Below are 22,401 nucleotides of genomic sequence, written 5' to 3'. Positions count from 1 at the left end.
GATCGAAGCACATCAGACACAAGCGTTCTAGGAGCCAAAAAAATAATTCTTTTTTTATGTTGCCAGACTGGAGCGGCGCATCTATTGTAAGAGACATTGACAGGGAGTGTTGCAGCATGCAAGGCTGAGTTTGCTGGACTTTGAGATCTTTCATAGCACAATAAAGCATTACTTTTTCCTGTTTATGTACCTTTTTATTAAAACCCAATGAATTCACTTTAAAAACCCCACAAATATCATAAAAAATTGCATTGAATTCAATATAACTTTTACCAATCTACAAGAAATTTACAATTGGTTAGGGCTCTACAGACTACACTTACAGTATTAGTACTATGGTACTTACTAGACTTTACTTTAAAACTAGAATTAGACATTTAAAATAAAATGTTTCATAAAAGGTTTTTTTTTAACTACTTTTGTTGTCCTTATTAAAACATAATATCTAAAATGCACTGCTATAAGTTGGAAGAATAGAAATTCAGCTTTCCAACAGTTGTAGTAATGTTTGATTAGGATAAAATCCTTAGGAGTTATGAATGTTTATGTGAATGTGTCAGAAAAATAACTTCCAAAAAATCAAGTCCAAAAGTAATAATTTTAACTTTGTCTGAAAATTTGTATTTAATGGTTATCTGACTTTCTCTTTTATAAATTTGAACTCATTTAATACAATCAATTATGTTTTTTCTTAATGTACATAAAGAAATTTATTAATAAATAATAGATTTTAAAACCTTCAAATATAGATTGAATGTAAAAACAATAATATATACAACTGCTAAAATTACATCAAATATGTATATTTTGTTTGCAGCTCTCAGGGTGTATTGATAAGAAAACTCAGATATGTGTCTAATATTTTTCAACCTAGTATCACCAAAAATATTTTCATATAAATCGATGTTCTTCACTTCCATAGCCTTCCTTTGTCAGTGCTAAACAAATACACATTAAAAAAATAAATAAACCTTAAGGAAATTTGCATCTAATTGGCTTGCTACAGCTCGGGCCAATAATGTCTTTCCAGTACCAGGAGGCCCATAAAGTAGACATCCTTTAGGAGGAGTTATCCCCACACGTTGAAACAGTTCAGGATTCAATAGTGGCAGCTCGATCACCTGAATAATGATACATATTACTAATTTTTCATGAAATAGTGAAAATAAGTAAGCTAAAAATGAATACAAATATTATAATTTGAATTATGATGGGATTATGATTGGATATAGGTGTAATCAGGATGACAGTAGGGATGGGATACCGATATCGATATTACTGAAATATCGATATTTTGTCTCTGATATCCGATATTTTGATATCAATATCCAGTAACCGATAATATCGGAATATTAGTTTCTGAAAAAAAAGAAAAGAAAAAAAAGTCGCACCTTAAAGATATTATTTAATCCAAATATCAATCTTTTCCTAAAGAAAATGTATGAAAATGGTATTTCGATATTTAATATTGATAATGTCATATTCATTTCAATATTTGACATTTTTATAATTATTGATTTCTAACATTAGCAACAATATTCCGATATGATTTTATCAAAAGATCGATATATTGTTTCAATAATATAGAATCCATTCGATCTTTGATAATGTTATTATCTATATTGATTATTGAAACAGTATTCTAATATTATTTTATTGAAATATCGATATTTGGATTAAATAATTTAATATCCATTTCGACATATTTAATAATATCGATAAGGAAGATTATAAACAAGGTATTTCAATATTTCATTTTGAAAATTTCATACTCCTTACGTTATTTAACATTGTTGATAATATCGATATTTGGTTTAAAAAGATTAAGAAAATTTTATAAAAAGCTTAAAAATAGTTTTTCGATATTTTAAATTGATAAATTCATGTTCCTTTGAATATTTTACTCTGTTATCAATATCGATATCGAAGATTAGAAACGATATTTCGATTTATTTATAATATTAATAATGGATAAAATTTGAATTATTTATTTAAGATATTTCGATATTTATTTTTATAGAAATATCGATATTTTATGAAAGAAAACTATAAAATTTATGAAAAGCTAAAGTAGGGAATTTTGATATTTTATTTTGATAATTTCATGTTCCTTTCGATATTCCACATTTTTACTAATATCGATATAGAAGATTAGAAAAACTATTCTGATATTTTTTTATCAAAATATCGATAAGAAGGTTAGAAAAACTATTCCGATATTTTCTCATCGAAATATCGATATTTGGCTTAAAAAGATTAAAAAAATTTTATAAAAAGCTTCAAAACATTTTTCGTCAAAACGTTTTTCGATAGTTTTTTAATTGTTATTAATATCGGTATAAAATATTAGAAACGATATTTCGATATTTTATGAAAGAAAACTATAACATTTTATTAAAAGCTAAAATAAGGTATTTCGATATTTTATTTTTATGATTTCATATTCATTTCAATATACAACATTTTTGAAAATATAGATATCGATATTTCGATATTTTTTTATTAGAAATATCGATATTTGTTTTTAAAATTAAGGAAATTTTATAAAAATAGTTTTCAATATTTTAAATTGATAAATTCATGTTCCTATCCATATCCAAGAATAAAAAAGATATTTCGATATTTTATTTTATAGCAATATTGATATTTTATGAAAGAAAACTATAACATTTTATGAACAGCTAAAATAAGGTATTTCGATATTTTATTTTTATGATTCATATTCAATTCGATATTTAACATTGTTGATAATATCAAAATCGTAGATTAGAATCAATATTTCTATATTTATTTTTATAGAAATATCAATATTCCTATTTTAAAATCCCTATATAATATTTTATTCATTTTAAACAATATATCAATATTTTGATAAAATAATATTGGAATATTGTTCTTATATGCCATATCGATATTACATCAGTGTAAAATATCGAAACAAATCTATAATATCTAAACAAAATATCGATATTCTTATTTTAAAATCTCTATATGATATTTTAGTCAGTTTCAACAAAATATTGATATTTCGATTAAATAATATCGGGATATTGTTGCTTATATTTCATATTGATATTACAAAAATGTAAAATATCAAAAAAAAATAAATGTGTATAGCAAAATCAATTTTCGATATTCCTAATTTAAAATCTCTATATGATATTTTAGTCATTTTCAACAAAATATCGATATTTCGATAAATAATAATCGATATCGGATATAATAAAATAATATCGGAATATTATTGGTTATATTCCATATCGATATTGCAACTGTTTAAAATATCGAAATAAATATGTAATACCAAAATAAAATATCGATATTCCTATTTTAGAATCTCTATATGATATTTTAGTAATTTTCACCAAACTATCGGAATATTGTTGCTTATATTTCATATCGTTATCACAACAATACAAAATCTCGAAATAAATATGTAATTATGAAAATAAAATATTGATATTCCTATTATAAAATCTCTATACAATTTACTAGTCTTTTAAAAAAAATATTGATTATTCGATATAATAAAATCGGAATATTGTTGTTTATATTTCATATCGATATTACAACAATGGAAAATATCAAAAAAAATATGAAATTAACAAAATAAAATTTTGATATTCTTATTTTAAAATCTCTATATGATATTTTAGTAATTTTCAAGAAAATATCAATATTTCGATAAAGTAATATCGGAATATTGTTGCTTAAATTCCATATCGATATTTCAATAAAATAATATCGGAATATTGATGCTCATATTCCCTATCGATTACAACAATAGGAAATATCGAAATAAATATGTACTTATCAAAATAAAATATCGATATTCTATTTTTAAGTTTTCTTCAATAAAACAATTATATTTTAGTTTATATTTGTTATGTTTATGATATGGTTGTCATGGTGTTGGTTTGTTTCATAGTTATTAAGAGTTTCTGATGTATTTTGATTAGGTATAACATAAAATAAGTCTTACTATATCTTTCTATAATTATTGTTACTTTAATTTGTTAAATTTTTGATATCGATGTTTCGATATTTTAGTTACGATATAATATCGATATCGATATTTTTCTTTTGATATCCCATCCCTAGATGACAGTAGGAGATGCAGTCAAGAAAGTAAAAAACAGCATGTATAATGTGTAATGCTGCTTTAATGTGTGCCAACATTTTAAATTACATTATAGATTATGAGTTTTTATAAAACCTTAAAAAAAAAAATTAATAAATACAAAGATAGTAGCAAAGAACTAGGAGAATATGAAAAAATTAAACAGTACATAATACATAAACAATTGAAGTAGCAGTGTGATAAGATAATTATGTATATGTGAACTACGAAAATCGAAATAAAGAGAAAGGAATGAAAGAATGAAATATGAAAGTTATAATCGAATACATAACAAATCTAAGAAAATATTTAGTTTTATGAGTCAAAATAATACGAAGTACAATAGTAAACAATGTAAATATAATGATAATCATAAATTTATATTAAACATAATGGAAAAGATAAATATATAAACATAAAAAACTAAAGAAACAAAAGGTGGCATAGTAAAAAATAAATAAATAAAATAAGGAGAGATTAAAAAGTGACTAGTCTAGAGTTCTGGAATAAGCAATGTAAAGGTACATAAGGGAGAAGACAACAATAAAGGTCTCAGAAAAGGAAAGATTTAAATGCAAAAAAAAATATGTTGGAAATAACACAAATAAGAATAACACATACTTAGGTTTTGAAAAAAAAAAAAAATAGAGATAATACTTTTACATTCAGTATTGGTGCATGTAAACATTTTATTTTTTTAATTTCAATCTTAAATATATATAAATAAGAAAGTAAAGAAATATTACGAGTACAAACATTCAGTTACTGGACCCAAAATTTGGTGTTGATTTAATAACAGAAATGAATGAAATGTGATGGATAATAAATATACAATGTTATTCCTAATATGCTATAATAAGTAAAAAGCCAAAAAAGATAGAACAATCAATAAAAATGGTTTCATAAAGAGTAGTCAACAATAATACTGAAAACTAAAATAAGTTTAGAAAAGAAGGTTGGGGCGGATGATGAACTAGCAATTGATGTTTTAATAAATTTAATATTTGGTAATTAACAATGGAAAAGTTTGTACATCATTTTTTTTATTTTAAAATTATATTTTAAGTGAATGTAAATGCATTCTCAGTGGAGTCTTTTCTTTTGTCATGGTTGGGAATAGTATAAATAATGGAGGAGGTTTTTTCAAACTAAAATAAGTCAAAACCAAAGAAACGGTTTAAAGGAAAGGAGTGTATAAAATATTAGAAACAGTACTGTTACAGAAGGAAATAGAATAATTATGTTTCATGATACAACTTTTATGAGTTTTGGTTTCCAAAATATGGGCATACGTAATCACTTATTATTTAATTTTATTTTTCTCTCTTTTCAGTCTGATCATACTTCTCTCTTTTTTCCTTATATTTTACATAAACAAATGATTATGATCACACTTACATTATTTGCTGTTTCAACTTATAATTATTTTGGCTTATATAACTTTTGCTTATTTTTTTATTTATTAAATTATATCTTTCACATTTCATAACCTATTTCAATGTTCATACTACAAGCTTTTATATTTTTTTATATATTGCTATGTTTACTAATTAATTGTTTCATATTTTCTCACACATTTGCTACTGTATCAGTATTCTTTGTTTATTTTATGGTTTGATCTTGTTTTGTTCTGTAGGCCTACAACTTATGCGTAAACATTAAAGATATCAAACTAGAAGTTTACTTGCATTCTTGTATTTTTTTGTTACCTTCTTGACTGGACTGCCAATTAACTTTGGCACCTTTCAAGTAAGAACAGGTCTAAGACAAGGAGATAGACTCCCACCAATGCAGTTTAACATAGACCTACAAAAAGTGATTAGAAGAACATCACATGAAAATAATGGGATGCACATCTTGAAACATAACATCCTGGTGTACGGGAGTATCATTGCAGTCAAAGAAAATAACCAAGATGACATAGAAAGACTCCCAAACACTCTAATAAGAGAAGCAGAGGAAATAAGCTTGCAAGTAAATGAAGATAAAACAAAGTAATGATTGTGAGTCGAAAAATCCACCCTGACATAAATGATCTGCGTCGATGGCAAATAGTTTCCAATACCTCAGCTCCACAATAACATCAATAAATGATCAATAGACTGATATAGACCAGCCCACAGCAAGCGTAAACAGAGCCTTATCAGTTCTCTTCTCATCAACAATAGTGAAATCCCGAAAAATCTGTAGCCAATAGTGTACAATACCATGATAAAGTAATACAGTGAATTTAAAAATATACAATTAAACAACCATCGTTAACATAATATATAAAATAATGATAAAACAAATAAAATGAAACCACTTGTCATATCATAAAACATAAGATAACTTCTGATAGTAAATAAAAGGAGAAAAAAAAATATGATAAAAAATCAAATACAATTAAACTAAAAAGTAATAAATGAACAGATATAATTTCTGCTAGTGTACATATTTACAATTATAAACGAAGATCTAAGACAGAAAATATATAAAGCTTTTTTGAAATTTTCAATTGTTATTCTTCCGGAATTGGGTGGACAGAAGATAGTCGAAGATACGGGATTTGAAGGGTGTTAGAACTACGAATAAAGGAGGGAATAGAATTCCATAGGGAAGAGGAACAGATGAGAAAAGATCTACTAAAGGCTGCGGTTCGATGGGCTGTTACATATAAGTCTGAGGGCCGTGAGTGGGTATTGCGGGACTGCACTGAGGACTTAAATTGAAGGATATCTGAGATATATGATGGATGGCGGGATTGGATAACTTGATAGAGAAAAGAAGCAAGGAAACATTTACGATGGAAGGAGGGGTAAAGCCACTTTAACTCTTCATAAAATTGAGTGACAGAGGCGTCCCTGGGGATCACAAAGATGAATCGTACAAAGCAATTATTTAACTGTTTTAATTTTGCTTCGAGATGCCCAGAGACACCTCCCTTAACCACACAGCAATAATCAAAGAGGGGGAATATTAAGGAAGTAACCAGGAACCTGCGGGTTTCAAAAGGAAGTAGGTGACGAAGATAATTTAAACGCTTCAGGGTGGAAAAGGTATGACGGGAAATATCAGAGACGTGGTTTTTCCAAGAGAGTTTGGTCTATAGTGAGACCAAGGTTTTTAACGTATGGATGGAATTGTATTGGATTGTTGTTTAGGAATAAGGTTGGAATAAGAGGAATAGTTTTCAGGAGGTGATTGGATCCTATTACAATTGCCTTAATCTTCTCTGCATTCAACTTAAGCTTGTTTTCTTGTGCCCATTGGCTAATTCTATTCAAGTCTTCTTGGATCTTCTCCGTAGCAACTAATAGGTCAGAAGGTGGGAAGGAAAGATAAATTTGGAAATCATCTGCGTACAGATGGTATTGAGAATGTTGGATAAGGATAGGAAGGTCATTAATGTAGATAGTGAAAAGGGTAGGGGATAGCGATGAACCCTGAGGGGCACCACAGATGAGGGGTCGAGTCATTGATGGAGGTTTATCAGGAACCAGTACGTACTGGGAGCGATCGGTAGGAAGGATTGAAACCAGCGCAAAGCACTGTTGGATAGAGGAAGATTTCGTAGTTTGGTAAGAAGGATGTTGTGGTCAACCGTATCAAATGCTTTGGAGAAATCCAGGAGGATGAGGATAGTTAGGTTTTGGTGTTCCATGGCAGTTTGGTGGTCGTGGGTTATTTTAAGCAGAGCGGATTGTGATGAATGGCCAGGTCGAAAGCCGGACTGGAGAGGATTGATGAGGGAAAGTTCTTCTAGGAAGTTTGAGAGTTGGTTTTGAACAAGGCGTTCTAGCGGTTTTGAAAGATTGGAGAGGAGAGAAATAGGGCGGAAGTCATTAGGTGAAGAAGGATTTGGGATTTTATTAAATGGTCGAACTAAAGCGGTATTCCAATGAGAAGGAAATGTGGCATTTTGCAAGGAAAAATTGTATATATGATAGAGGACGGGAATAAGAACTGGGATACAGGATTTAATCAATTTAACAGGAATGTTATCCGGTCCATGATCGTAAGATATGTGGGAAAAAAAGAAGTGTTCAGGATTGAAGGTGTTATTTAGAGTTTCAGGAAAGGTTGATGGGTCAGTAGCATGGCATGTGAAATGGTTGTTGAGATCGTCAGGTGTTATTGGAAGAGAGCTGAGAATATTGGATTCTGGTCGGAGTATTTTAAACTTGGATTTGGGATCAGGAACATTGGAGAGTGTGTAATGAATGTGAAGGGATTTAGCACGTCGAACTGCTAATTGGGTTGCATTACGGAGAAGTTTAAAATGTGTATAATCTGCGACAATACATAACAATCTGTGAGAAAAAACTATATAAATAATAAAATAGGAACGGAGATAACTAATATTCAATTAAAGATAAGATAAAAATTTTGAAAATGTGGGAAAAGAATATTGGAAGATCGCTGATTGACCATGTGTAATATATGCATAAGTAAATACAGTAAATTTTGCATATATCTTTTTGCTTTCAAATGTAATGTCATTTGTTTACCATCAAAATTACTCCACTCTACAACCCTGTTGATACCTTCCATCCACCTTTTAGTTTATTCTTTCCCATCCTTCATTCAGAAAGGTGGGTTTCCTAGTTTTTTCATCATTTTCTTTTTTTCTTGACCTTTATTTTATTCTTGTTTCCCTTATAATTCATCTTTTAGTGTGTACAGTATTTTTATATTTCTCTTATATCTACTTTTTTATTAATTGTTCTTTCCAGTTTCATTAATTGTCTAATACTTTTTTCTAATTCTTGTTTATTTATAATTTTTATTTTCTCTGATTTGCTTAGTTCATTTTTATTGGTTAATTTTCACATATTTTGAATCATTTTTATTTGTTAATTTTCACATATTTTAAATCATACCTTAGTTTACTTTTATTTCATGTTATCTATTCCCTTACTTTGTTACATTATTTTAATTGTTGGTATATGTTTTAGCCCTGATAAAGCTCAACTAAGTTGGGCGAAACATTGGCTCACAATAAATAGTTTATTTACTATTTAAGTTATTTTGACCTCACCATCTTTTTATATAAAAAAAGAATAATTTTGAAAATATATGAAATATGATTAAAAATCCATTGATTCATATATCATTCCCATAAATCTGTTTTCTACTATTCATTATTTACCATATTATTTACTCATTTTTTAAAATTTTTCATATTCAAATTAAACTTTTAGAGAGCTACCAATGGGTAGTTTATCTACATGCCTGTATCATACGATTATGATCTTACTTCACATTTACTAGTTGTATTTTATGTACAGTTGTAAATTTCAATAAATAAATTTAACATTAGGATTTAATTGACAAGTAGCCACATTATTTATTTAAGATTTATCCCATACAAGGAGAAAGTTTCAGTGTTAAAGTGCTATGGCCTGGGCGAGCAGCAGTTTCAGTATTGGAGGACAACACCAACCACTGTTGATAAACATTGTCTATCCATGAATTTCAACCATTTATTTATTTTATTTTTTATGTGCCATCACCAGAGAAGATAAAAATTACTTGAGTTGAAGTAAATGCAGGATAATTTATCACGCTAAGTGCTGAAAACTTCAAGATAAAGAGATAGAGGTGCTTAGTTAGCAAAAAACCCTAGTATTACTTTAAGTACTAAAAATCTTCATCTCCAACTAAAAGCAGCATGCCAAAAATGAACAAGCCATTCCTCTATGAAATTCTCACAGCTGTCAATAGTCTGGGCACTAATATAAACTAGTATATAAAAAGTTCAAAAGAAGCACTGGAGAAATATGGGGAACTCAGTTTTGAGCTAAAAGAGAGACTAGCCAAAATTAAAGGCCACCTCAAGGGCTAGGCCAAACACTTAGGACCTCACGGCAGAAAATAAACTTCTCAAATCCTGAGTAGTTGAACTCGTGAGATAACAGTAAATAAGGCTGAGCAGGGTATGCTTTACAGGGCAGTATAGATCTGAGGAATCCCAGTCAGAGTGGGGGAGACCCTCATGGCCATAGGAGCTGATCTCATGGTCAAGATCACTGTGAAAACGATTGATATGGTGAAGCACTGAGGATCAAGATCAGATGCCTGCGACCTCCAACTGTTATTGTATGGTTTGTCAGGCAGCACCTACAGGATGATCTAATAGAGCGAAGGAAGGTCAAGCTTGATTTCTCAACTAAGGATATTGGCTTGGAGGAGAATGATTTTTTTGATTGGAGGAGATTGGATTTTTTCTCTCTGTATATATCGTGGAGAAGAAATGACACCCACCAACATGCATCTATTGGCTCGCCCGTCCAAAGAGGGCTGTGGGTAAACTAAAGTATATTTGGTTTTCTGGCTGGCAAAGTGCACTGCAGAAAGGACAACGGCCATCTGGTGATCTAAATTGATGAGCCCCACAACCTCGATGACTTCTGTCAGCTCACTGGGACCCGTTCTCTCACTGGCAACACTCTAAATTTCTCTCTGGACATAAAATCTAAAGTTCTATTTTATTATCTTTCTAGGCATACTTATTCTTTCTTTATTTCACTGACTTTACTTAATTTTTTTTATTTTAATTAGTTTAAGTTTTTTTATTTTTGTATCTTTCCTTTGTCCTCATACGTCATCCTTATTTATTATTTACTTCTGGTAAAATTGCCCCCTTTTTGCTGCCATTAATTTGAAGAGGATGGAGATAATGCGATAGTCTTTGGGAAATGAAGGGATGGACATTTTCTTAATGGGGTGGATTGAGGCTTTTTTTCCGGGAAAATAAAAAATTATAAGGAAAAAGAAGAACCTGCAGAATTTCAGGGAGGAATAGGTTTATTAGTTTGACAGGTATTTCATTCAACCCTATGGAGTTTGTGCAGGATTTCATTAAGAATGAAATGAGGTCAGCAGGAGAACTGTAGGAAAAATACAAATTATCACAAATAGGTATTGGAACTTAGAAGAAGAAGCAGAAAAAAAATATGAAACTGAGAAGACTGGTAAGGAAGTGGATTTGTAGAGAGATAGTTTTCGAAGAAGTTACCATTTTGATTTGGAGTTAGAAGCATAGAAGATGGATTCAGGGAAGTATTTGGATTTTACTGGCCTGATTCTTGTGTCAAGTTTCACAGCTTTCTGCATGCCTGATAGTCGTCTGCTAGCCTTGTATGCTGCTGCACGCTTCCTTTGCAGGTCCCTTATTTGACACATTCAAGGAGCAAGACAGCTTTTCCACATAATCTGCCCTAGTCCAAATCACTTCCGATATACACACTTCTACTGATGAAAAAAATTAACGGTACTAATACTCCTGGACTTCTCTGCAGCTTTTGATTCCTTAGACTATTCAATACTTTTAACTAAATTAAAATCACTATCTTTTCCGAACAACTCCATTATTTGGCTCTAATCATTCCTCTCCAATAGAAATCAAATAGTTGCTATTCCTAATCAACCCCTATCCTTCTTTCTTAATTTGTCCTCAGGAATAGCCCAGGCTTCAAGTGTCTCTATCCTCTGGCTCAATTTCTTTTTCAATTCCTAAAATACTAATTCCATCCACTAATGTTCCTGCCACCTATACTTGGACAACTTCCAAGTCTCTTAATCCTTCCCAGCATCTGAGTAATTCGTAGTGTCACCAAGATTCAGGAAGACTTGGATAGGATCAGTGCCAGAGCAAATTTGAATAAATTAAGACTAAATACAACGAAAATGCAGGCCATTATCAAAGGTTCCTATTCTCTCCTCAGTTCCTATGACACATATTCTTCCTTAATCCTTAAACATATCCTTTCAGCTTCACTGTCCAAAACTTAGAAATTACTACTGACCAAACCTCACCCTGGAGACCTCAAATTGTCCAATGATCAATAAATACACTTAAACTATTCCAACACTCCCAGAACCTACTTCCACCACCCACATGTAATGCTCCTTGTATCCTAATTTGCCCCAACTTTGATTATGGCTGTGTTGCATACGAGGGCCTCTCAATTTTACAGGAGAGCAGATTGAAGTGAATCATGAATTCCTTCAATAGATTTGTCTTTGATACCTCAAGGTATTCTCATGTTTCCTACCTCTCCAGTGAATTAAAAGTATCTCTTCCCCTTTTAACGCAGATAATATTCTCTCAAATGTTATCTATACCAAACAATCAGTGTTCCCAGCACCCTTCCAACATCCATAGTCTCTTTCACTTCAAACCCCATATCAGCTCCTAGGAAACAATATCTTGCCATTCCGACCTCTCTGCTCCGACATCTTGCCTCTCCGAAATCTCTTCTCACCAAACAAAAATATTTGAAAATTCCTTTGTAACCTGCTCCACTTCTGGGGTTCCCTTCCTTCTAACATCGGCCATATTTCTTACCTTATCTTCATTTAAATCCTTCCTTTTCGAATACCTTCTTACATTCCAAATCAATGCTCCCTCCCCAACCATAAAACCATAACTTAAGATTAGAATTAGGATCAGAAGTGAATAATATTTTTATTTTATAGTATGAATCAATTATTATCTTCTATTTAATTTGATTTTTGTAATTCTGTTAATTATGATTTAGAATAAGTATCTATTTTATTTGCTTACAGATATGATATCGTTGACATAATATAATATTAGAAGCCAATCATTTTTAATACATCATTTTTTTCTGTTCTTTTATTCTTTTATTTAAGAATTGAGTTGCTTTTTCTTTATCTTGTTTACCAACTTCATACTTGTTTGCATATTTGATATTTTATAATATTAAAAGTAAACAAGTTTTACTTATTTGTGTATCATTACTAACTGCACCCTCTACTATCTACTCCTCATATAGAATCTACGGTCAACAATAAACAACCTCATTGTAAATGAATATTGATTAAACATTAAAATATCATATGAAACAAATAATATAGCAACAGTAAACATATATAATCGCAAATTATATAGTAACATGATAAAAATTAATAAAATTATAATGCACAAATTAAAGTCTAATATAATAAAGACAATAATGTGAGGGACAAACTGAATCAGTGGAGTTTTAGGATATAGGTTTTGTCAAGAAAACAATGGAATGCTTTAGGAATGGAGCATGTGCAGTGTGTTTGAGGGTGGTAAGTTTAAAGGAACACAAACACCTTTTTTTTGTTGGGAGATATAAGTTTTGCAATAAGAAAATATTTTAGGATAAAAAACTATCCTGACTTTTCCAGATACGGTCAACACACTACAGTTAAATTATTTTTAAAAAATTATCTTTATATTATTCAGGAAGAATCTTAATTCATTGTAACACTAAAAAAAAAAAAAGTTGAACAAATTGCAACAGAAAAACTTAACATAGAAATAGCTTAACAAGTTGAAAGAGCTAAGTGGGCAGAATATTCTCAAGGAGAGTTAATCAATTAATAAATCATTCCCTCTCTACAAAAGCCACTATTTTGAATTTTTGTCATATTTTGGTTTGTTTTACAAAATTAAAATTGCATGCTCTGTTTGTAAGTTGATAGTTATTTCAACCAATCACAAAAATAGTTTAAAAAATTATAAAATTTGTTTTATTAAATTATATATTGCTATCAGGGCATCGTAAACAATTTATTATTATGCAACGATATAAGAAAAGTGTTGTATTAAATTATAATACAAACATAATAGAACAAAACTGTTTTAAAAACAGATGGAACTATAAAATATTTGTCTAAATCACAAGAGTGAGGAGAGAGGTTATTTTTAGCCATCAATTACAGTAACATAAATCAATGACAATAATTTTGTTAAAATATTTCTTCGCAACAAGCTTGACATATGACATTAAGGAGGAGTTCATGCCTTCCCCCCTCCAACTAGAGCATTTACACTAAATGGTGGGTCTTTTATTACTTGCTAAGTTATACCTAGCCAGAATTTACATACTTTCTTTGTTTAAAAAAAAATATAAAAGATATATGGTACAATGAAATAACTCTTTATTACTTCAACAATAACATCTATATAATTAATAAATGATTACTCAATAAATCATGTTTACCTCACGAAGTTCCCTAATTTGTTCTGCAAGACCTCCAATAGCAGAATATGTGACATCTCCTGGGTCTTCATGAGACATATTGTATACTAATGGATCAACTTCCCTCGGTAAGTGTCTCATAATTGTCAATGTTGTCATGTCCAATGCTACCCTAGTTCCAGATTTAAGTTTTAACTTATCAAGTTGTCGCCTACAACCAACAACATATCTTGGGCCATTTGTGGCCTTGACAATAACTGTAACATAATTAAATTAGTCATCTATTCAAATTAATAATTAATAGTTAAAAAAAAGGTACAAGTTGACTTACATTTTTCTTCAGTAAGCTGCTTTAGTACTTCTCCGACAATCTACAAATAAACGCATAGTTCATTTCAATAAGACTAACTTAACTAACAATTAAAGCCTCTTGATAAATCATAGGCACTAACCTGACCAACACTTTGGAGGGCTTTCAAATCATTTTCAGATTTATCATATTGTTTGGTAAGATCTTTTAACTGGTCTCTCACTAGGAAAAATAAAAGGATATTATTAACTCTCCTTGATGTCATACATCTGGATTAAAAAGGCAGATAATGATAGCAATTATAATGAAATAGTTACTCATAGGTCCGAATAATCTACTTACTTTCTTTAAGTCGGACTTCTACTTCCTTATGCTCCAGTAATTTTTTACGATAATCTTGTAAAGCCTTTTCTCTATTTGGTTCCATTGCTTGCGAAGCCGTCATTTTGCTTGCTCATTCGAATATACACAGGTTAACAAACAGAGGAGGTTCCTAATTCTTCTTAAAGGAACTTTGGCGTTACTTAGTTCAAGATTGATTCTTGGAACAAACCTATTACTAACAGAGGACTCTTTTGAGCCAGTTGGATTGTCAGCAAACGGTATCAAACTTAGTTTAGGTCCCTAGGAACAGCCTTCTAGACAGTCAGAAAAGTGATGATGGTGTCCATAGAACAACGAAACTGTACTGCGCATGCGATCGCCAGTTCCGTGACTGTTAAACCAGTTCTTGGAACAAAATATTCATGACTTACTCAATTTATTAGTTTAAAAGTCATAGCTAAACATCACAGCACTTATCATTTTTATTTCATTATCAATCAATCGATTCTTTAGTGATTTGTTTATTTTTCAAAATGTCTTTTTTGTATATTAAGGCAATATAATTACTTTATTTTGTTTTTACTGTAATGTTGCGTAACGGTGCCCGTGGAGGTTTCAGAGTTAACTTTGTTCAAATTATTTACATAGGATAATGTTAAAAATTTGGAAAAAATGTCACTTAGATGCTTTAAAACAACTAGGAGCGACAACATGTCGTAATTACTCGACTCTACAAGAGCAAAGTATAATTCCACGTCTTTGTGACCCAGTTAGTTATTCATTCCTCTTAGTGTGAATTAATATATCCCTTTTTATGAATTTTAGGTGTAGATTCTAAACTAAACTTAATAAAAGATATAAAGGGTCGCCCATTATACTTAGATGCTCAAGCTACAACACCCCTGGTATTTTTTTAAAATGTTCTTTAAAATTGTATTATTGTAAATTAATGATCATCATTGATATTTTTTGCCAATCAATTAGGACCCAAGAGTATTGGATGCTATGCTCCCTTTCCTAACAAATTTTTGGGGAAACCCTCACTCCCGAACTCATGCATATGGTTGGGAAAGTGAAAGGGCTGTGGAAATAGCTAGAAAGGTATGTTTATATTTCTACATTTGTTGTCATATGTATATAGGCAATCTTAAACTAATCTTTCTTTTGTAGCATATAGCCGATATTATTGGTGCGGATCCCAAGGAAATTATCTTTACATCTGGAGCAACTGAGTCCAACAATATAGCTATCAAAGGTGTTGCGAGGTTCTATTCGTCATCAAAGCACCATGTTATTACTACACAGACTGTAAGACTTATGTTTATTTATAATTTCAATTTAATATTTATGATTCATAATTTAGGATTTTTGAAGGAACATAAATGTGTGCTGGATTCTTGTCGAGCTTTGGAAGGAGAGGGTTTTAAAGTCACTTATCTCCCTGTAAAACCCAATGGTCTTATTAATCTTGTGGATTTAGAAGAATCAATAACACCTGATACATCTTTAGTGTCAATAATGACAGTTAACAATGAAATTGGTGTCAAGCAACCGATACAAGAAATTGGTAAGCATAATGATTATTACCTTCAAAGAGTATTAATTGTTATAAAGTTGATTATTTTGTATTAAAGTATGTAGTATTAAGTTACTTTATTTAAATAAAGAATATATAAGATATATTATAAATTTCATAGTTCCATGTATATGATAAATTACACATTATTTGTATTGTATTATATTTTTAAGTAAATGTGTAATCAATTGTTTATTTCTTTAATTGGTTCCTTTGTGCTTTCTGTTTTATTTTTTGTTGAAGAACAAGTATTATTATATTTTAAAAAAAATAATTGACCATAACTAAATACGAAGATGATGGTCGGGGGTGCAGTTAAAAAGGAAGAGAAAATGTTTAGCAACTACTTATTTGCCAACGATTTTACCCTCTTTAGCAGGGCTTCATCTGGGTTAAAAAAAGATACAAAACAACTAAAAATATGTTACCATGAAAGGAAATAATGCGACAATATTGTAAATTATGGTGAGGTTAAAATTATGTAAATATAAGTGAGAAATTATATAAAAATGAACCAAATGAAATAAAAATAAGATGTGATACAATAAATGTGTGTGTGTGTGTATATATATATATATATATATATATGTTTATATAGTACTAAATGACCCAGAAAATCTCATACCATGTACATAAATCAAGATTAACTTAGTGGTGGACAGAAATACAGTAGTGATAGCTCTTTATGATAACGGTTCAACATGTTTATTTGTTAATTATGCATTGTTCATGTATTAAAATCAAAATTACATTTTAATGGAAGTATTTTGAAAACTACAAACAGTGTGAAATTTTGCTAGAGCTAGTTTATGTTTAGAAATAGAGGATCCACTGAATCTAGTTTTTGTTAAAAAAAGATATTTCACTTATGATTTATTACTGCTCTATAGAAGTTTAAACTTATACAAGATGAAAATTTATGAATTAGACAGAAAACAAAGGTCAACATAATTGAAGTGAATAACGTCACTATTAACGAAGGTCTATTGAAGAGGATCAGCATTGAAGACATTAAAAAATAATAGGGATTTCTTCAAAATAAATTTAGAGCATTTGTAAGAAAATATAAAGTGAGACAGCTATCTATGTCCAGCACCAGTGTTTGAGGAAGCCTCTTTAAGTATTTTTTTAATTGGATTTTGAGACAATTCTAAGTTTCAATTCTAGTATGATATTGAAAAAATTTGGACCGACTGAAATATTTAAGTGTGGCAAAAGATTTTGTCGGGGTGAAACAAAGTTGATATTCGTTTTTAGGACCTCAATTAACCCTTAAATATGAATTTAAAAAAAAAATTTTTAGGCTAAAATTTTCACCTTTGATTACTTCTTGTGAAAGATCGAAAAAATAGAAATAGCTTCAACTCGTCTCATGAAATCTGCACCAATTTTGGCAGTGGTTTAAGGCTCTATAACCTGCACCTAAGGGCACAAATTGGATCTAATTAAACAAATTAAAACCTGAGATATACAATAAAACATTTGAAAGTTTTTCTTTATTAAAATGTTTAGGTGATGTATGTGAAGACTATTAGATATAATGGTGTAAAACAAAACATACACAGTAATAAGATAATGATAACAAAGGTTATCTATATCGATAATGATAATGATTTATTATCTAGATTGATAATGGTAATAGTCATTACAAAATAAGTAATTTGAAGCAATGTGAAGTGAAAGTTTACTATAATTAAAAAACCTTCCCTTTAGTTTCTTAAAACTTCAATAAAAAAAACCATGTTTATTGTTCATTTAAATTGTGTAACATTATATCCTCATTTTACTCTCTTAACTTTACAGAAAATTCAGTGAAATTTTGACCAATTTAAATTATTATTACTGGTCTGAAATTCAGGGGAAACAAGTTTCATGCTCTTATAAAAACTATTCAATTAAAACACAATAGGAATGAAAGTAATTTAAGCTCTTACCCATTGTCTTTGCAGTAAGTGCATAAACATGGCTATTTAAGAACTTTTGGTATTTTTTATTATAAAATGAACTTTTTTTTTTTTTTCATTCAACTAATTATTTTCAATGTTACTCTGTGAAAGGAATTTTATGATGTATTTAATGTTAAAGTTCCAACTGTCCACCTTTTAATTAAATTTTTTATAGCCTTCTTAAGCCATGCCCCCTTACCTTACATCCCATATAGAGACATATCTGGTAGTTAATTTAGCTATTGTTAGTTATTTAATTAATTTTAAGTAAATACTTATTGAAAAAAAAATTTCATTCATATTGTGAAAAAATGTATGCAGGTGAAATCTGCAGGAAGAAAAAAGTTTTTTTTCATACTGATGCTGCTCAAGCTGTTGGGAAAATTCCTTTGGATGTTGAAAAACAGAATATTGATCTCATGTCCATTAGTGGCCATAAAATATATGGCCCAAAAGGTAATTAGTTACATGAAAGTAAGGTACTTATTTTATTTTTGAAACATGTTTTTCATTCATCATATATATAGTTGCGTTATTTACCTGATTAATTTATTCATTAAATCATCTTCAATACATTTTAAAGTTCAGCTTCCGTTAATTTCCAAAAGAAATTCTAGAACTGCTTGGGAGGCTTACACCGTGGAGTTACTGGTTGGGAGTTACCCAGGAAAGATGTTAATTTTAATAGTTTTCTACATATTTGATACTTTCCTCATACCTGAAAAAATGCTGAACTCGTACTAATCCACAAGCCTGGTAAAAATCGCTAAACAATTTAGTACATATAGGTCCATAAGTTCTCACTATGCATTGTTGGAAAATTACTGGAATCAGTTATAAAAAAAATCTTGCTTCTTTTTTCAGTGGAATAGCATTAGTCCAGATTTTCAATTTGGGTTTCAGTATAGCCATTCCACTTAACACCAACTGGCAAGATTAGTAAAATTCATAGTAAATGGATTTAAAATAAAGTAGCCCATGTTAGTCTTGTTGACTAAGGGTCTCCTATACAAACTAAAGAAAGTAGACACAGTCGGAAATACTTGTTTGATATTCTGCGCTCATTCCTAAATGGTCAAACATTTATTGTTAGTATAAATAATACAAATTCTACACCAGACTTATCCACACCAGTACTCTACAAGGTTCAGAACTTTCTCTTATTCCCTTGGGATAAATCCAATAGTAGTCGCCATTTCTGGGAATACTGTGCTGACAATATTGTCCATAACATTCGATCTTGTGGGTAGCTGCGTCTATTCTTAACTTAGTTTCCTAAGAACTATTTTATAAGGCCTACCCCAGAGGTCTGTATCAACTTCTTTTACTTTCCTTGATAGCTCTTTGAAGATTCCTTCTAGCAATCTTGAACTATTCCTGAAGCATAGAAAATTCTTATAGACTTCTCGCGTGCTGGTCAGATCTATAATGGATGGTCTTCCTGCTCTCGTGAAGGTCAACTTTGTTCCTATGTTTATGAAAACCATATCACTTATTTGGGCAAAAGCTTCCAGGAGAATTTCACCACATTGATTTGTCATCCTACTTCCCCATTCCATAATCCATATGTTGAAATCATCAGCTATTATAGCTGGCTTTTGGCAACTAGCTTCTAAGACAACAATCGTGATGCTAGGATAGATGTAACAGCTAAACATTTACATGTGGCTGATCTTAGTCCAAAGCTGGACTATGAAACTATATTCACCTCCTGGATAGCTTGAGAACCTCAAGCCCAAATAGCTGCTTTTCCACTGGCATCGGATAACCATGAGGTACAATCCAAGTTTTTTTCATATTGTTCATGGAGAATAGGGTTATTGTTGTGCTGTTCCCCTACAGATTATTAAAAGAGATCCTGAGCAGCTTCACAATAGTTCAGATTTAACTAGAGTGTCCTCATCTTTGATATCAGGCTTATGTCATGATTTTCAGTGCTAAACAAAAAGCTGGACACGTACTACACTACTTCTGTTGGGGTAGTCAACATCTTTATTTCCTGCACATTATGCACTATCAGTAGTTTTGTGACCTGCTTGACTCCAGATTCGACCTAAGGAGGTCCTATCCTCTCCAACACAATTCCTAGCTATGAGTCCAATCTCCCAGCAATGGATACACTTTTTAACTCAAAATCTTTCATTTATTCGAAATCTTCTCATCGAAACAACGACCAAGCCTACTTGTACCTTACCCTAATTCATAACCTTTCTAGCCTAGAGAACTGGAAGTGAAATGACCGAATTGTCCTTACCTCCATAGACTTGACAGATGGACCTTCACTCAGGAGAGGTTTAAGGCCTCTGCAACCTCTTTTTTTTATGATGAAAGCATCCAAATCTCTAAGTTTGAAAAGGGACGCCTCCATTCAAGTCCACTCTTCTGTTGCTTCACCAAGCATTCCCTCCATTAAGCTTTTCAGTGTAGCAAGAGATTGCTCTTTCTTATGGTCCAATCACAGAAGAAGATACACTTCATGTAAAATTTAAATTAGAATAGATTTTTTCTATTCTACTATTTTGAGATCCTTACCAATTCCTTAGCTTTTTCCTTTATTGATTTATAGAAACTTATTGCTTTGGGGGTTTGTTTGATTTCCCAATGTTAAGCAAAAAGAAATCTCACTAGCAGCAGATCATGGAATTCAGTGTTTGATTAGATATATAATTTGTTAATGTTTTAGGAATTGGAGCCCTTTATGTCCGTAGAAGACCCCGAGTTAGATTAGAGCCACAGATGAGTGGTGGTGGGCAAGAAAGAGGTCTTCGAAGTGGAACAGTGCCTGCCCCATTGGCGGTCGGATTGGGTGAAGCTTGCAGAATATCAATTGATGAAATGAATGTAATTATTTACTTTTATTTAGTATTTGAGATATCATGTCAAGAAACTTGAATTAAAATATTTATTAACACCTTGACTGCCATCAGATTATGTAAAAACAGATCCCAGGTGCCACTTTTTTTTTTTACATTTTTATGCTCATATGTTTTTGTTTAAGAAAAAAATATATTAAAAAATCTGATGTTAGTCAATTATGATAAATTCATCCTTTTTGTATCCCTGTATATGTCACGGCCCTGGCACAGGTAATGAAAATGCCTTATTACCTCTTCTGTGCTGCCACCGTACTGTATATAGTTCTTGGGAAAGATATGAATATCCATTTGGAGTAGGGAAATGTGGGATCATAAAAAGGATTCATTTTTAAAATGGTAAAATAGGCTGTAAATGGAATGGAGACGTTGCCCACCTTGGTGCATTCAGAAAGGTGCGTACAGCAATTTCAAAGGAATGAGTGGTGTTCTTTATCGGTTAATTTTAGTGGCAAAACTAAATATGCTCAGCTTACTTCCTTGAGAAAAAAAATATGTTTACATAAAATGTGGGTAAGTCAAAGGCTAGCAGAGACCATATCTAAAAAGGCGAAATCAGAAACAATTGAAGCGGTTAATGATAAACTAAATGCATCTCACTTGAAATCAACTACGAAAATATTTAGTTCGGCATACTATTTAGCGAGAAATAATAGACCATTTTCTGATAATTTTGAGCTGTTTGAACTTCAAAAGCTAAATGGCGTGGATATAGGGATTGGGTTGCATTCCAGATTTAGTGCCACTGAAATTACATGCCATATTTCAGACAAAATGAAAAAAAAAATTAATCCAACAGGTTTTAGATGTTTCAGGGACTATATCTGTCAATCAGCCAGAATCCACAAGTTGCATGAACCATTGAACAAAACTATGAGTGATTCTATCAGTGAAGTAGGGACAATCAACCACTTCCAAATGTTTATGGATAAATTGTGCTCACTTTATAGCAAATCCTCCAACAACCAACGATTATCAGCTGAATGTGCAAATGAGCTTGACCTGCAACTAAGCAAAATTGGACGCATATTGGGGATTGGATGTAGCTCTTTCAAGACAGTGTCACTTCAATAAAACAAAAAAATGATAGTAGAAGTCCAACTGATTGAGCCATGTATAATAGGTTAGTTAAACTTCCATAAGTTAGGAGTCTCACTGATTCTCTCTCGGAGCTCCTCCTGGGGTGCTTGTAGTCCCTGCCTCTTAACTTCATATTTAAGGACATCCTCCCTGAGGATGAGGTCCAGGGGTATCGCTCCGGCCAGCACTTGCACCGCCTCATGTGACACC

At 30.9% G+C, this 22,401-nt stretch overlaps 2 protein-coding genes across 2 annotated transcripts in view; one reads left to right on the top strand and one right to left on the bottom strand.

Moving 5' to 3' along the window:
- Rpt4 (Regulatory particle triple-A ATPase 4) overlaps window positions 1-14,975 on the bottom strand; it is a 38,113-nt gene extending 23,138 nt beyond the window's left edge. Inside the window, exons 1-5 of the mRNA XM_014434851.3 lie at window positions 14,735-14,975; window positions 14,535-14,614; window positions 14,414-14,453; window positions 14,104-14,339; window positions 972-1,121 (exon numbers count right to left, since the gene is read on the bottom strand). Of these exons, the coding sequence (XP_014290337.1) occupies window positions 972-1,121; window positions 14,104-14,339; window positions 14,414-14,453; window positions 14,535-14,614; window positions 14,735-14,837 (609 nt within the window). The 5' untranslated portion in view covers window positions 14,838-14,975. The remainder of the gene's footprint in view (window positions 1-971; window positions 1,122-14,103; window positions 14,340-14,413; window positions 14,454-14,534; window positions 14,615-14,734) is intronic.
- A 290-nt stretch (window positions 14,976-15,265) lies between these two features.
- Nfs1 (Nfs1 cysteine desulfurase) overlaps window positions 15,266-22,401 on the top strand; it is a 24,330-nt gene continuing 17,194 nt past the window's right edge. Inside the window, exons 1-7 of the mRNA XM_014434850.3 lie at window positions 15,266-15,459; window positions 15,542-15,621; window positions 15,701-15,817; window positions 15,887-16,024; window positions 16,091-16,283; window positions 18,560-18,694; window positions 20,922-21,079. Of these exons, the coding sequence (XP_014290336.1) occupies window positions 15,369-15,459; window positions 15,542-15,621; window positions 15,701-15,817; window positions 15,887-16,024; window positions 16,091-16,283; window positions 18,560-18,694; window positions 20,922-21,079 (912 nt within the window). The 5' untranslated portion in view covers window positions 15,266-15,368. The remainder of the gene's footprint in view (window positions 15,460-15,541; window positions 15,622-15,700; window positions 15,818-15,886; window positions 16,025-16,090; window positions 16,284-18,559; window positions 18,695-20,921; window positions 21,080-22,401) is intronic.

The sequence above is a fragment of the Halyomorpha halys genome, unplaced genomic scaffold (genome assembly GCF_000696795.3).
Source record: "Halyomorpha halys isolate HHAL.00 unplaced genomic scaffold, Hhal_1.1 Scaffold1435.1, whole genome shotgun sequence".
In the NCBI taxonomy this organism is placed as follows: domain Eukaryota; kingdom Metazoa; phylum Arthropoda; class Insecta; order Hemiptera; family Pentatomidae; genus Halyomorpha; species Halyomorpha halys.
The sequence above is the reverse complement of the archived record's forward strand: the minus strand, read 5'-3'. Positions and strand labels throughout refer to the sequence as shown.